Source organism: Alternaria incomplexa (genome assembly GCF_024043165.1).
Source record: "Alternaria incomplexa strain BMP 0042 chromosome Unknown scaffold_8, whole genome shotgun sequence".
Classification (NCBI taxonomy): Eukaryota; Fungi; Ascomycota; class Dothideomycetes; order Pleosporales; family Pleosporaceae; genus Alternaria; species Alternaria incomplexa.
The window spans coordinates 114,255-128,597 of record NW_026249857.1 but is presented as its reverse complement, the minus strand read 5'-3'; the positions used below and the strand labels follow the sequence as shown (position 1 = coordinate 128,597).

The window sequence follows — 14,343 nt, the reverse complement described above, 5'->3', positions numbered from 1 at the left end:
AAGAAATTCCGCTTGATCTACATGCCTCCTGTCATCTCAGCGGTGGTAGCCCAACATCGCGGTACGCACAGAGCACTCGATAAAACTCCGCAGACGATCTCCCTGACAGTAATTATGACCGTACCCAATCCGCGTCTCGCTCACCGCCACAGGCACTCGGGTGCAGCAAATTTGGCGACAAGAGGCTGACGGGTTCCCGTGCGGCCTTGTGCCTGGGTTGTTCGCAACCTTGTGCACCAAGTCATGTTGCGCGCCGTTTCATGCCTTTGAAACGCTAAATGCCATCCAGAACTTTGCCATATTTACACTCCACACGTTAATCAACATCTGACAAGCCACCATCTTCGTATCTCTGATCGAATTTCTGAGCCGCTGATAGCCCTGTTGTTGACAATTTATCGTCGCCCTTGCCTCATCGATGAACTGTGGATCTGGCGTCCCTGACTACTCTCGCTTCGTGGCTTCTTCTGGAGCGCGGAGCGAGTTGGCTATTCGAAGACTCCCGGCCGGGCTCCACCACACGAGTCAACGTCGATAGCGTGTAGAACTACGGCTACCACGAGCAAGCCATGCTATACTTGTTGAGGTGTGATTCTCTTAAATCTCACACCACATGTCAGCTACATGGCGTACAAAGTACAAATAGTCTCAGCAGCGCCACATAGATAGTCCTGCCAATGTTCCCCGCACGCCGTGATTGAGCCAACAAAACACTCCGCGGGAGGTCATCCACCATCTTCACTACCAATGCATCACATCCAACACCCGATCTAACCCAACCATGCACCGTGCGAAACAACAGTATAGGACCAACACCAACCTCGCATGCAACACGCAATAATAGCGGTCGAAATAAGCTCAAAGCAATGGCGCTCGACTGCCGCTGCAGGGCGGGGAAGGAGGCGATGCGCGTTGGTGGAGACGGCTGCCTCGACATCTGCCTTCCTCATTTGGCTGGGTGCACTTTCCGTGTCTATTCCCACAACGTCATCGCTTCAGCCTCGCGGGACCCTTCTTACCACAACTAGAGCACTTGTCACCGCATGGCGGTGATAAATTCTATCGGATAGTTGTGGGGTATCAATTGCTAATGACATAGCATACAGGCTGCCTCTTCCCTCTGTGTGCACATTTTTTCTCTCTTCACTTTCTTCCGTCTACCTGCATACTGCTCTCCACGTCCTGAAAAGCAGCGCTCCATTGTCTTTTGCTCTCTTTTCCACCAACATATGCCGCATGGTCATATCCCGTGGAACCTTTGATTCTCGCCTCTGTACGCTCCTGCCTGTTCCTCAAGACGTTTCTCATCTTCCGCTCCTTCCTTAACACCTCCTTTGACTTGATAATGCGTTTCTTTTCCGCCGGTCTGCCCTTCATCGCCTCATCATAGATATCCTTCCTCGACTTCCCAGGCTTAATGATATCATACGCAGACCGGGACCCGAAATCAATCTTTTTGTAAGCAACCTCCCACTCGCACTCACTCGCCGGTGGTCCAAAGCCATGGGGCCGCAAGTCGAGAGTCGGGAACCCCAGTAATCTTTGCTCGCCTGTGTTGCGGTCTATCCGGAATACGGCAGGCAGCGTGAAACGCAGATCGGCTGGTTTGAGCAGATCGAAAGCAGCCGTGATGAAGCGATAGGGACTGTTTTCTGCAGGTTCAAGCATTCGGTTCTTGATCTCATGGGCAGTGGGTAAGTAATCATCCTTGCTAAAGACACGCAGAACGATGTTGTCGTACGTAAGTCGATTGGTTAAAGAGATCCAGTAGCGGCCATCGAAGAGTCGCCACAGTTCTCTCTGCGATGGTTTACCCAGAGTTCTTTTTGACGGGTAGACTATGTTCAATTCAGGATTTGCTCTTTCCAGCGTTTCAAGCGGTTGCCGGGTAAGCAGCCATTCTCGCGGGTGGGTCAGGTCTGGGTTGATGCCTTCTTCTTGGTGCTCGGGCTTGTTAAACGGCGAGGGCTTGTCCCAGAAGCGCCACCACACATTGTAGACGCAAAAGTTCTTCTTTCGGAGCGCTTCACCCGGTACTACATTTTCTTCGAGCTCCTCGAGTTCGGGATAGATGCGATAGGCGGATGCGGCGAGTTCACCAAGAGGTGCTTTGGTGGCGGGTGTGACTAGTCCTGCCACGCGTTCTATCAGGCAATATGCCGTGTTCTTCGCTTTGATCTTGTCGGCTTTGGTGTTTATCGGGTATGGTAGGAGGTCGGAGAAAGGGGGAAATCGGACAATAAGACAGCCTGTCTGTATGTCGAGTTTGATGGGGCATTTATCGAAGAGTTTGTCCGCGAGATCTCTGTGCCACTTGATGCGCTCTTGCATGTGCTGCGAAACATTGACCAGCGACTTGACACTCAAAGCCTCCGGAAGTTTGTGGTTCTGATATATATGGCGTATAGCGTTGCGCGACGTAAGCGTCTTGATCTGGTTCGTTTTATCTTCAGCCCAAGCTACACCCTTCTCTTCGCACGTCGCAATAAGTCTCGTCTTTTCAAACGTCAATAGAGGCCGCAGAATCTGCACACCCCCCTGTTCGATTTTAAATGGTACCAGCCCGGTGCGATCTGGCTTCTGTTGTTTTCCGCTGTGGTACACCCCATGTAGGCCCTCGCACTCTGGTATCCACTCTCTGCGTTGCATTGCCTGAAGCCCGGAGCGCAGCCTATTGTTCGCCAGCCTCATCATGACAGTCTCGGCCTGATCATCCGCGTGATGTGCGAGCATGAGGCGTGTAATCTTCATGCTTCTGCATGCTAGACCTAGCGCTTGGTAGCGGAGCGTACGCGCTTCCGTCTCGAATCGCTTGGAGTCGTTGGGATCGAAGGCATCGGGCCATGTAAGGGGAAGAATGGTGATTGGTATACCAACTTGACAATGTTAGTACTTGACCGCCAGATAAGTATCATAGATTCTCACGCTTCGTATGTAGTTGCTGCGACACCCATTTCGCTTCCTCTGTACTCTCCGGTCTCACTTTGTGGTCTACAATGAAGCCATGGGGGATAGGCAGCCTGGGGTCTTCTAGCCGAGACTGTGCGTATAGCGCAGCGAGTGCCATTGAATCGACACCCCCACTGATGGCAATGCCTGTGTCGTACATCAGTCGCGCATTCTTGCAGCGAATACGACTGCAACTTACCCAAAAGGTTCTTGCCTACATCATCACCCTTCTCTTCCACGAACACACCATCTCGCATAGCCGACATGAACTCATCGTTCCCAATTGGCAGAGCGCTCGTAGACTGCGCGCGTCGGAATAGCCCAGCTACATGGCTCCGTCTCGCAGTATGGTAACAATGCCCGCATCGTCGGACATTGTTTCTCCACATAAGAAGCACTGTCGACGCCGATGCAATGCGAAAAGAAAGCACCTAGCAAGGGACGAATGTGAGGTTACTCGTTCTGGTAATGCGCGAGATGCCAAACGTTCCGCAGCGTGTTCCGAGGTAAGTGCACGGACATGGAATTTTCTGGAAGGGCAAAGCACAACATCTTCATCTTGCTGTCTAGCTTTCAACCCGAACATCTCTCTCTCTCCAAGCCCAGCGCACTTATAACGTTTTCTTGATTCTACGTGATACCCAGTTCCCTTCCGTCCATCTGTCAACATGGTAAGCTTCCCCCAATACCAACCCACCATACCAATCTATCGACACGAGCATTGCGCACCACCACAACCACCCCACCACCCATCCTCTATCTCCACCTCCACCTCCACCTCCAGCCCAGCTCCCAGCTAACCAATTTCCCCTCATAGTCCGCAATCAAGTCCATCAAGAGCATTGCGCCGCTCCTCGACCGCATCCTCGTCCAGCGCATCAAGCCCGAAGCCAAGACCGCAACCGGCATCTTCCTCCCCGAGACCGCCGTCAAGGAGCTCAACGAAGCTAAGGTCCTCGCCGTCGGCCCCGGTGCCTTCGATAAGGATGGAAAGCGCGTTACCCCCAGCGTACAACCAGGCGACAAGGTCTTGATCCCGCAATTCGGCGGAAGCCCCATCAAGGTGGGCGAGGAGGAGTTGAGCCTTTTCAGGGACCACGAGTACGTACACACTATACTTAGAGCTGTGGTTGGAGATTGTGGGATAGCGACTAATATGTCATGTACAGGCTCCTGGCTAAGATCAACGAGTAAATTGGGCATATGCCATCATCTACCATGATAGATTGAGGATAGATTGGCTTGCGTATCCTGTACCAACACCACACCCGAACATTCACGAAACGCGAGACGCTAGCATAACGGCCGGCGTTCATTTGGCATATCATCTGGCTTGGGGCTATCTGTTTTGGAAAGCGTTTCTTCGATAACATGTATTTACAAGGAAGAGGTCGGAATCAAAAGACACCAGCTGTCGCGCAGATGTGGGGGAGAAACAATGATATAAGAATCTCTACTCTACCGCACTTCGCTTGTTGTCGAGACTGAAAGGTCATATTTCGCATTATTCATGAATCTACTGACATGCTGCAGTGAACAGATCCATCCGGAAGCTGCGCCAGGGACGCCTCACTCCCTCTATAGCCGTCAACGCCTGGGTATTTGAACCAGCGCTTACCACCCTGAGTTTCCTCCAGCGCCCCACGCTCTTGCGCTACCTTCCCCAGGTGCGCCTTGATCATACGAATTGTATGCGCCACCCTGGTTATACGCACCATAAGATCCTGGCCGGGGCTGTTGAGCCGGCGGCTGGCCATAGCCTCCAGGAGCAGGGTAGTTTTCGTACCCTTGCTGGTAGTTTGTAGGGACCGTGTAGCTAGGCTCCGCACCTTGACCTCCAGAGTACTGGCCTTGACCCCATCCATATCCGCCAGATGGCACTGCGTTGCTGTACTCAGCAGGCGGCTGGTATCCTTCACCTGCGTACGAGGACTGGTAAGGTTGGAAGTCAGCCCACTGCGAGGGCTGAGGCGATGGCGATGGCTGGTATGGTCCTGGTGCTGCCAAAGAGGACGCCGAGGGTTCATCGTCCATGTCACGAGTTCTTCCAGAGCTGCCGCCGAAGCTGCTGAGCATACCGCCGAGAGGGCCGGGAAGTTTGCTCGTCAATGAACCTAGGAGGTCGCCGGATCCGCTAGACTGCTGATGATGACCACCGCCACCACCACCGCCATGGCTGTGGCCGCCGAAGCTCGACATGTTAACTGCACCGTGGCTGTGACCTGCAGAGTGATCGTGGTCTCCGCTGTGGTTATGTCCAGCCTTTACAGATTCAGAAGACAGGATCTGGTTCAGGTCCTTTCCGTGGTAGTTGCGGGCCCATTGCTCCACGACCTTGAACATGTTGTTGTGTACCTCGCAGTGCGGATCACGAAGTGCTGGGTGATGGAACACGCGCATGCAGTCGTGCAGAACCTCGTCGACCGGCACATCCGGGTGGTCCCAAGCGTATATGACGCGGGGCGCGACGTATTGTAGGATAGCGACCGCGACTTGACCGGCTGGTGGGTTCAAGACGTTAGAGAAGTGATCCTTGGACAGCATGCTGTGTGTTGGGTTGGTGGATGTAGGGTCCGTCCAGACCTCAAACTGGTGCTTGGCCGCAGAGTCAATGACGGCAGAAGATCCGCTCTTCAGCTGGGACGATGCTGTCTTAATGATGGGCAGAATGAAAGGCGCAAGCAGTGATAGCACGAACAGAGTGACGCGCTCGGTGATGGTCTCAATCAGCTTCTCTAAACCAGGGATCTTGGAGACAATGGCCGAGATTTTGCGGACAACGTTGTCACGGAAAACTTGAAGAGGTCAGCTAAGGTCACGATCCTCCGTTCGCGAGGGGTCTTACCTAGAATTGGGTAAATCTTGGGGATAATTGTGGCTGGATCAGTGTTTGTTCCTGGGATGTCTGGTCCTGGTGGTCCGCCCATGGACCCAGGTGGTGCAGCGAAGTCGTTAGGTCCAGCCCTGGACGAGCTGTAATCGCCGTAACCACCTCGCGCGTTCTCTGCAGCTTGAGCATCTGACGAAGCCTGCAGACTCTGTGCTTGGCTGATGAGATCGCCAGTGCCGGGTACTTTACTCAGTACATCAATGAGTCCACTGCAGGCATTGGATTGGCCTCCAGGTCCGCTTCTCTGTCCACCAGACCCGCCAACTGCATCTACGAGAGCAGTGTTCACCTCGTCGATTTCGGTCTGAGTAATGTGATCATTGGCCTCTCCCAGTACCGAGTGGAAGAAGTCAACACCTCCGAACGTGCCTGTTACGAGAGGATAGGTGTGCTTTCCATGGAGGTTGATGCCAGCTTGGACGCCCACGTGAGGGAATACGTTGGTGTAGCCAAGTTCACGCAACACGAGTTCAGTGTAGTTGGTATGGGCTCCGAAATCTTCGAGGCAGTGCAGTCCTTGACCCAGACAGCGAAGCGCTTCCGAAAGGTCTTCGTCCCGACCACGTTGGCCGGACTGTCCGTGGGTGTAAAGTCGACCGAAGTGGATAGCGCGAGCAAAAGAGTACTTCACATATCCGGTCGAAGTAGCCCAGTTACCATGTTCGTTCGCGATATAGTTCTTCATACCAGTGTTTGGGTCTACTGCAAGCTCGGCATCTGAGACAGGACCTCGTAGACGAGGGTCGTATTTTCTCGCGTCCTCATTGTCGGCATAGTCTTTCTTTGAGAATGTCAGTGTTAACACATTCGTATGTCTGCAAACTGCAGTTGCTTACAGGGTTATCTGGGCTCTCGTTAGTATGACGAAGCAGAAGAGGCTCAAGTTCGCTTACCGATGTGTTCTTCGGGCCTATACACACCTAGCCTCTCGGCGGTGACCTCAAACTCTCCAGTTGCATAGCCAAAGGACATGAAAGACAAGACCCAGACCAGAACGCGAATAGTTTCTCCCTACGTCTTGTAAGCATGTCGATGGGGGAAATCGCTTCTGCTGCTTTCGCATACTTGAACTTTAGCCAACGTTCCAACATCAACAGCCTAAACCGGTCAGCGCATTCCGACGTCGCACAATCTGTTGGGCTTACTTGTGAGTAATCGCGTAGCCAATTTCCAAAGTACACACGCTACACGTAAGGTCAGTCGTCGTCATCACAGCTACATCGTCATATGGGCATACCTTGATCATGTTACTCTTCCATTTATGACCCTTCAAGCAAGCGACCGTCGCGAGCATATCTTCGATATCGCCATGACGCCAGTTCTTGCCCTCGATTTTCGATATCGACGCGATGTTTCCAGCACCGAAAGCGTCTGCGCCGGCTGGAAGTAGGACGAGGATGGCGATAGCGATAAGCAGCACGTACTGCGAGGAGACTCCCATGATCGCGGGATGTAGAGGGGAGATGAGGAAATGGAAGATGATTTAGCTCAGCGCAGTAAGAGTCTGCGATAACTGTTCGCTGGAGTCAGCTGCACTTACGTAGTGAAAGTGTGGCCCATGATGGCGCAGCAAATGACGCCACAATGCCCCACCTTCTCTCGGAAATCCGGCATGGAGGGGTAGCACAAGACCGAGCCCAACTCAGTTCCTTTTCCTTAGCCAACCACGGCAGAACAAAAGTCATGATGAAACCGCAGTATAATGGGAAGTCCTGGGAGCTCTAAAGAGGTATGTGGCCTTCTCGGTTTGCGCGTTCAATACTGTCATACACTGCGCCACGATTCTTCCTGGTGCAGGGTAACCACGCTTGGTCCGCTCACACCAGCCAAGCCAGGCAGGCACGTATGTGGGCATGATACAGCTCGGAATCTTCCGAGTTATTATCGCAGCATGTGTCACAATCGAGCTCAAGGATTCAAGATCAACCCAACTTCGCAACCAATGCCTGAGCCTTGCGTAACACTTCCCGATCCGTCTCAAAGTACAATAACCTCTCAGCCTCTTCATGGGAGTACAACCCCGTCTTCACCCCTTCTTCACCAGGCCCTTTCATCTCGCAAGCACCTTTGTCCATGATCGCGACGTACCACCATATAACCTTGACACCTTGACCATCTCTCAACGTCCGCATGGTGACCATGAAAGGTTCTACCGAGTCGCGTGAGATGCGTGCCACGTCTGGGGCGTCCGCCGCGTCGCCAGCGATAGTGGCTCTGGTCTTTATATCCACTGGCAAGATATGACACTTGTATCCAGTTTCCTCGTATACTTCGCGTAGTGCAGCTTCTTTACGCGATTCTCCGATGTTTCGTCGGCCTTTGGGTAGGGTCCATAGATCGGATACAAGGAGATGGATTAGGCAGATCTTCTGGCGAGTTGTATCGTAGAGGATGGCGCCGCAGCTTTCGACAAAGTTTTCTGAAGTACATTGCTGGGTTGGGAAAGCTAATTGTGCCATGATTTTGGTAAGGGAAGGGCCATGGGGATGTTGTTGACGAGAAGAAAGTCGACTCTACGTCGATTGTAGAACTGATGCCTTGGCTGTGGCTGAATGATGATTGCTTCTGACCAATGAGACTACACTCTGAGTAGTAACCCGAACACCTTCACATCTATCGACCTGTATCTCCTGTCGCGTACTTCTATTCTTAGCCGTTAAGACTAGAGTCCCAAAGACCGCGGATACCTCCAGGGTACAGTTTAGCATGATTACAAAATATATCTGTCAGCGTCGGGTGCGCCCCGCACACAGAACACCACACAGAGTCAGAGGGCCTTTAACTCTTCACCCGAGTGTGACTCTTCAAGATAATAGTCCAAATCACGCTAACCTATTACAAACAACCTATCCCTATCTAAGGTAGCATGAGATTGTCATAGGGCGTAACACTATATGAAGAAGAAGAAGAAGACGCGCAACATCTGACATCTAATAACATCAAATAACACCCAATAACACCCAATAACACAACTCCTACACGCCATGCTATCCATAGACAAGATCACCATCCTCCCTATCCCCTGGGACCACCCAGACAGCATCCACCTCCGCTCCAAACAACAACTCGAGATAGACGACCCAGACTACACAACTCCGCCCTCAGCCGCCGACGTCCCCCTCTTCCTCATCGCGTATCATGAAGGCATCCCAATAGGCTGCGGCGGTCTACGTCCTCTATCTCCTTGCTCAGAAAACGCACGAGAAAGGTCTGCTGAGATAAAGCGGATGTTTGTCGACTCGCCGTACCGAGTGGGATTAGAAGGAGAAGCCGGGCTACGCACATCCGTTGCGACAATGATACTCGAGAAGCTGGAAGAGGAAGCGCGGAGTAGGGGTTGGCCGTGGTTACTGTTGGAGACGGGTGAGCACATGCCGAAGGCGAGGCGGTTTTATGAGAGGTGTGGGTTTAGTCAGCGGGGGATGTTTGGGAAGTATGTTGAGGCTGAGGGGAGTGTGTGTTATGAGAAGTGGGTTGGAGGTTCTGCTTCTGCTTCGTAGGTGTAGAACAGCAAGGATGGCGAGTAAAGGAAGGAATGGCCCGAGTTCTGCGAATACTAGAGGTGTTCTCCACGCACGAACAGTGGCTGATGAGTCCGCTCCAGTGTATATACAACATTGCACACCTTGGGCCTATGAGTCACGGCATCAGCTCTGTCCTCATTCCGTACTTGCCAGTCCGCCTCATTGACCTCGCGCTTGTCTACTACACGCCACAAGTCGCCGGGGTGTGGGAACGCTGCTCCTTGGGGTATTACGTCCTTTGCAGCTGCATCTAAGAAATAGAATCGATCCTTGGAATAAGACAAAGCAATCCATCGTGCCCCCGGTTTCGTCACTAGCGCTAAATTCACAGCCATGACTACTAAGGGATGGATCAGCTCCGGGGTTTTGGCGGCATCCAGGTCTAGAGGTTCGTAGGAGCGGATGGCTAGTGGGTATGGCAAGGGGACTAGGACGTCGTCTGCGCAGGCAATGGAGTCGCATGTTGACTTGTCCACTATGACGGAGTAGGCTGCACGCTTGCATGCGCGCATAACGGACTGGTAGTCAAGCAGGTCTACGGCGTCCCAGCGCATGCATGCAGCTTCTCCTATGTCCTTTCGCGGATCCTGGTATATTTCCTGTTCCCGGATCTTGCCGACTTCAATCGCTACTTCAGAGTAGTCCAGATTGTGTATCTGTCGCGGTGCGTCTACATGGGAGCGCAAGTGGTAGGAAAGCAGTGATGTGCCGCAGCCTATGTGTAGAAGTTCCGGCTCGGGCGTGGGTGTCGCATCCAGGGCATCGACGATGTGGGGATCTAGGGCATTGGGGGCCTCTAGCCACTCGAAGGGGTCTGTATTCGCAGCGAAGCGCTCATTCCAATAAGCTTGCGAACCGAACGAGGGTGGCTGTTTAGAAGGCATTGCGAACTGGGAGGCATTGCATTAGAACTGGCTTCAGAACTATAGGCGTGATTAGTTGTCATATCTCCACTAACAGGCTCAAACGTAGATGGTATGGGTTTTAGGCGCGCGATATGCAACCTAATTGACGAGTACAGGAGTGATACCTGTATGGAGGTTTGTTGCGGTGTGTGAAAGTCTCGAGACGCGACGACGCCCAACCTTTGGAAAGATTAAATGCGCCGGTCCGAGCGTCCTCCGAGCCTCGATCATTTCTCATCACTCGGACTCCCGAGGCGACGAGACGACGAGTATCACCACCCACAGCCATGGCCAACCTCCAATCGATACCACGCTTTCTCCTGCCCCGGGGCCCTCTGCTCCTGCGACCCCAAGCCCGCGCATTCCTCCCGTTACCCTCCCCCACGAGCGCCCGCCATGCGTCCATTACCCCCAAAGGTCTCTCAGAAGAATTCCGAAGACGGCGGGAAGCACAGCAAAGCAAAGGAGCACCCGTAATACCACAGCCCGACAAATACCGACCGCCATCGCACAGCAAGCGCGCCCCGAACCGCAACCTCGAGAACAAGATCTATGGCGCGCCCGTATCCGAGGAAGACAAGAAGCGCATGGCGACGAAGAAATACCCCAACATGATGAGTCCCGAGGGCACCTTCTCGCATTGGTTCCTGCACAACCGGGCCATCCATCTCTGGATAACAATGGTACGATTCCCTCTCCAATGCCACCCAACCACCCCAAGCTAACCCCGCTCTCCCCACAGGGCATACTCGTCTCCCTCGCCATAGCAGCATGGTACATGGACTTTATCTCCAAGACCGTCTTCGCCCACTTGCTCCCCTCGCGCAAAGATTTCCTGCGACATCCCTTTGAATCGTCGTCGAGATTCATTGAGGTCTACAAGATGCATATGGAGCAGACGTCGCAGCAGTACCAGCAGCAGAGGCTGAAGAAGGCGGAGGAGGTTGAGAAGAGGAAGCAGTATCGGTTGGAGAGGATGAGGGAGGCTGAGCTGAAGGGCGAGGAGTATGTCGAGGATCCGAGGTATTATGTTGGGGAGGATGGTGTTAGGCGGAGGAGGGTTAAGAGGTGGTTTGGTATCTGGGAGTGATGGTGTGGATGAAGCTTCCTGATAAGGGGAGGATCTCAGAGGCATATCTGTGGTGTGAAGTAGGCCGCGCAATGGCATACGGCAGTGTAGGATTGCGTGATGAACGGCATCGAGTCGCGCAACGCTGGTGGGGAAGAGGTCGGCGAGATGACGTTTGAACCCCAGCTTCATTGAAGAGCTGTGGGTAATTGGTATTACGAGACATGTACATGAAGGTGTGTATACTAGATGGGTGAATCCCGTTCTTCAAGAATCGACAGTTCAAGGACATCTCCTTTCATTTCAACATTGCAACATTTCAAAAGTCTCGACTCTCTACGACTGCATATCACCCTCTTCCTCCTTACTCCTCCCAAACCAGACCTCATCCTCCGGACCCATCCCCCTCTCCACCCCCTCCACCCCACACAACCCCTCAATTTCTGCTGGTACCTCCCAGTCCCTCATCCCCTCCACCCTCGTCGCAAACACCATCCCCAACCCCGCCTCAGCATGCCATCCCACGTGACAATGGAAAAACCACAAGCCCGGATTATCCGCCACAAAGCTTATCAACAACCACCCATACGCCTCCACACTCGCCGTATCCCTCCTTAACGGATTCGTTACATTTATGTGGTCGTCAACGTGACTAGGGGAGAGCAGAGTAGAAGGCGGATACCCGTGTCCCTGAGCCAAGACGAAGAATTTGTAGCCGTGCAGGTGGAAGGGGTGGGTTCCGTCATCGAGATTCTGTATCAAGATCGTTATGGTGCGTGTGGATTTGGTTTGGTAGATGAGCTGGTGAACTGAGTCGAAGGGGTGTGTGTCTAGTATACCCTCTTGCGTCTTCATCTCGGGGGTTTGTGTTGAGAGCAAAGTGTTTAGAAGCGGTGATGTAGCATTGATGCGGAAGGAACTGTCATTCAGATACCCGCGCGAGAGCCTCCAGTCGCGGATTTGGAACGAGGAGCGCAGGTAGAGGGTGTGCTGAGGATCGCTTTCTGGGGCTGGTACTGCGATGACGGGGGCTAGGGTGGATGTGTTTAGATCTCGACATTCTACGTCGATGATCTCGGGCCAGTCTTTGCTTGTTGGGATGAGGTTTTTCGGGTCCTCGTCGTCCGCAGATGGATAGTATAGTACGCCTCTGACTTCTTCTTGTAGTTCTGGCCCTTCATATGCGAAACAGTGGGTTATCATCCTCGCACGCATCCAGTACATGCCTTGGTTTTCTTCCTCTTTTGGTGGCGTCACGATGATACTGTATCGTTGCGCCGGATTGATGTTCAGTCGATGGATAGACTGGGAGTGCACATCCGTGCCATCGACTTCTGTGACTTGGAACTCGTGTTCATCGATTTGTAAAGCAAATTCTGCGAATGCTCCGACGTTGATGATGCGAAGTCGCGTGTTGCTGGTACGAGATAGGTTGAACAAGGCATTGCTGATGCCAGATGAAGAGCAGTTTCGATTCGGCAAGTCGGCGCAGTCTCGCATGTTCCTTCCGTTGATCAAGGCGGATGGCGGAACGGGTTCGTCGTTCTCGCTACCTGGGGCGAGGTACTGCATGAGTAGGTCGGAAGAGAGGTCGTAGTAGTAGTCTGATACCATGACTACGCGGTCTTGCTCGTACGGCACCTTTTGCAATTTATCTTTCTCTTTCCCTCCCCTGGCATGGATGATGAGAGGTCCCACCAAACCATCTGACGCCTGCATGCTAACGTGCGAATGGTACCAGTACGTTCCTGTCTGCCCTGATACGTTGAATCGGTATGTAAACGAGTGGCCTGGCGCAATAGGGCATTGAGTCACACCCACCGTTCCGTCCATCCAATTCGTGCCATTTTGATAGAGACCGTGCCAATGGAAAGAAGTAGCATTGATAGCTTGGTTCTGAACATTAATAACAAGCTCGTCGCCTTCGTTGCACTCAATAAGCGGTCCAGGAAAGGTGCCGTTGATGAGTATCATGGGTCGATACACGCCATCTGGGCTGAGAATGTGATCGGATACTACCCATGTATACTCTCGGGTCGTAGGTGGTGCGTTGAAATCCCATGATGAGGAGAGTATGTAGTCTTCTTCCGGTCGAAGTCTTGCAGGATGAGCATCAAGGGAGGGGGATGTATCATTCCGGGTACTTGTCAGACCCCGATACACCAGGGCTATGACTGTACATATAAGAAGCGAAACGACGGTCACGGGCCTGATCCATGGCCACCGATGAATGTGATGGTGTGAAACGTCGTGCTTGTCGCTCCAGCGCGGTTCCAACTCGTTTTCTTGGTCTTCGCTGCTTCGAGATTGGGAATCGTCTGTGGGTGCATGCAGCAAGCCAATTTGCTCTTCAGGCTTGTGCATGTTCGATTTAGACATCTCTTTCATGCCGAAGCTTTGGTTGCGGCCCATCGCGGTTAGCTTCCAAGAGACCTCATCAAGTCCCTGCCGGTATAACCAAAACGTGGTTCAGGGTATATATGTAGCAGTAATTGTTCTTGTTTGATGTTTGGCAATTTCCGTGTCAAGCACCCCGTCGTCCCTGCGTCGGATCTGATCGTTGTAACGTGCCATCTCGTTCAAGGAGCCTCTGAACACGACCGCCACCACCAGCCAGCCGCTGCACGGGTCCAGAAGATCATCACGCTACGCCACCCCACCTGCAGTGTCACTGGTGTCAGGTGTGGCCATACCTTGGATCTGCGGGTCGTACCAGGTTTGCCGAGTTCGTGTCCAATCAGCCCCGCACGTTCATCTCTCAAAGCTATCTAAAGCTTGTCGACCTTCCTAAAAAGCTTATCCTCCCGCATCGATGCGCGAAGTACTCTCCCCAAGAATGCGCACATGTGCGCTGCGAAGAATGTCATTGGTGGAGATGTGACGGCTATACTGCAGGTCGTCCCAGTGATGTCCAGACCCTTAGGCACTACCTAGCGGAAGCGGCGCCTCATGACCCTGGCAGATGGGATGAAAAGCCCTGAGGAGAAACTTCATGTATGCCTGCTT

The 14,343-nt window shown here is 52.9% G+C and overlaps 6 protein-coding genes across 6 annotated transcripts; 2 read left to right on the top strand and 4 right to left on the bottom strand.

Annotated features, from left to right (window-relative positions):
- Positions 1 to 1,143: 1,143 nt before the first annotated feature.
- J4E90_005867 (uncharacterized protein) lies at positions 1,144 to 3,215 on the bottom strand (the record flags this gene model as incomplete). The annotated part of the gene is made up of 3 exons (XM_051435418.1): positions 1,144 to 2,876; positions 2,926 to 3,096; positions 3,149 to 3,215. The coding sequence occupies 3 exons, from the start codon at positions 3,213 to 3,215 to the stop codon at positions 1,144 to 1,146; spliced, it is 1,971 nt and encodes a 656-aa protein (XP_051290276.1).
- Positions 3,216 to 3,617: 402 nt separating this feature from the next.
- HSP10 (10 kDa heat shock protein) lies at positions 3,618 to 4,143 on the top strand (the record flags this gene model as incomplete). Its single annotated transcript, XM_051435417.1, has 3 exons — positions 3,618 to 3,620; positions 3,767 to 4,050; positions 4,119 to 4,143. The coding sequence occupies 3 exons, from the start codon at positions 3,618 to 3,620 to the stop codon at positions 4,141 to 4,143; spliced, it is 312 nt and encodes a 103-aa protein (XP_051290275.1).
- Positions 4,144 to 4,563: 420 nt separating this feature from the next.
- J4E90_005865 (uncharacterized protein) lies at positions 4,564 to 7,280 on the bottom strand (the record flags this gene model as incomplete). The annotated part of the gene is made up of 7 exons (XM_051435416.1): positions 4,564 to 5,744; positions 5,795 to 6,620; positions 6,676 to 6,683; positions 6,733 to 6,850; positions 6,905 to 6,937; positions 6,985 to 7,023; positions 7,077 to 7,280. The coding sequence occupies 7 exons, from the start codon at positions 7,278 to 7,280 to the stop codon at positions 4,564 to 4,566; spliced, it is 2,409 nt and encodes an 802-aa protein (XP_051290274.1).
- A 2,115-nt stretch (positions 7,281 to 9,395) lies between these two features.
- On the bottom strand, positions 9,396 to 10,247 carry J4E90_005864 (uncharacterized protein; the record flags this gene model as incomplete). The annotated part of the gene is made up of 1 exon (XM_051435415.1): positions 9,396 to 10,247. The coding sequence occupies one exon, from the start codon at positions 10,245 to 10,247 to the stop codon at positions 9,396 to 9,398; it is 852 nt and encodes a 283-aa protein (XP_051290273.1).
- A 308-nt stretch (positions 10,248 to 10,555) lies between these two features.
- On the top strand, positions 10,556 to 11,358 carry J4E90_005863 (uncharacterized protein; the record flags this gene model as incomplete). Its single annotated transcript, XM_051435414.1, has 2 exons — positions 10,556 to 10,951; positions 11,011 to 11,358. 2 exons carry the CDS (start codon positions 10,556 to 10,558, stop codon positions 11,356 to 11,358), a joined length of 744 nt encoding a protein of 247 aa, XP_051290272.1.
- Positions 11,359 to 11,673: 315 nt separating this feature from the next.
- J4E90_005862 (uncharacterized protein) lies at positions 11,674 to 13,749 on the bottom strand (the record flags this gene model as incomplete). Its single annotated transcript, XM_051435413.1, has 1 exon — positions 11,674 to 13,749. One exon carries the CDS (start codon positions 13,747 to 13,749, stop codon positions 11,674 to 11,676), a length of 2,076 nt encoding a protein of 691 aa, XP_051290271.1.
- Positions 13,750 to 14,343: the final 594 nt, after the last annotated feature.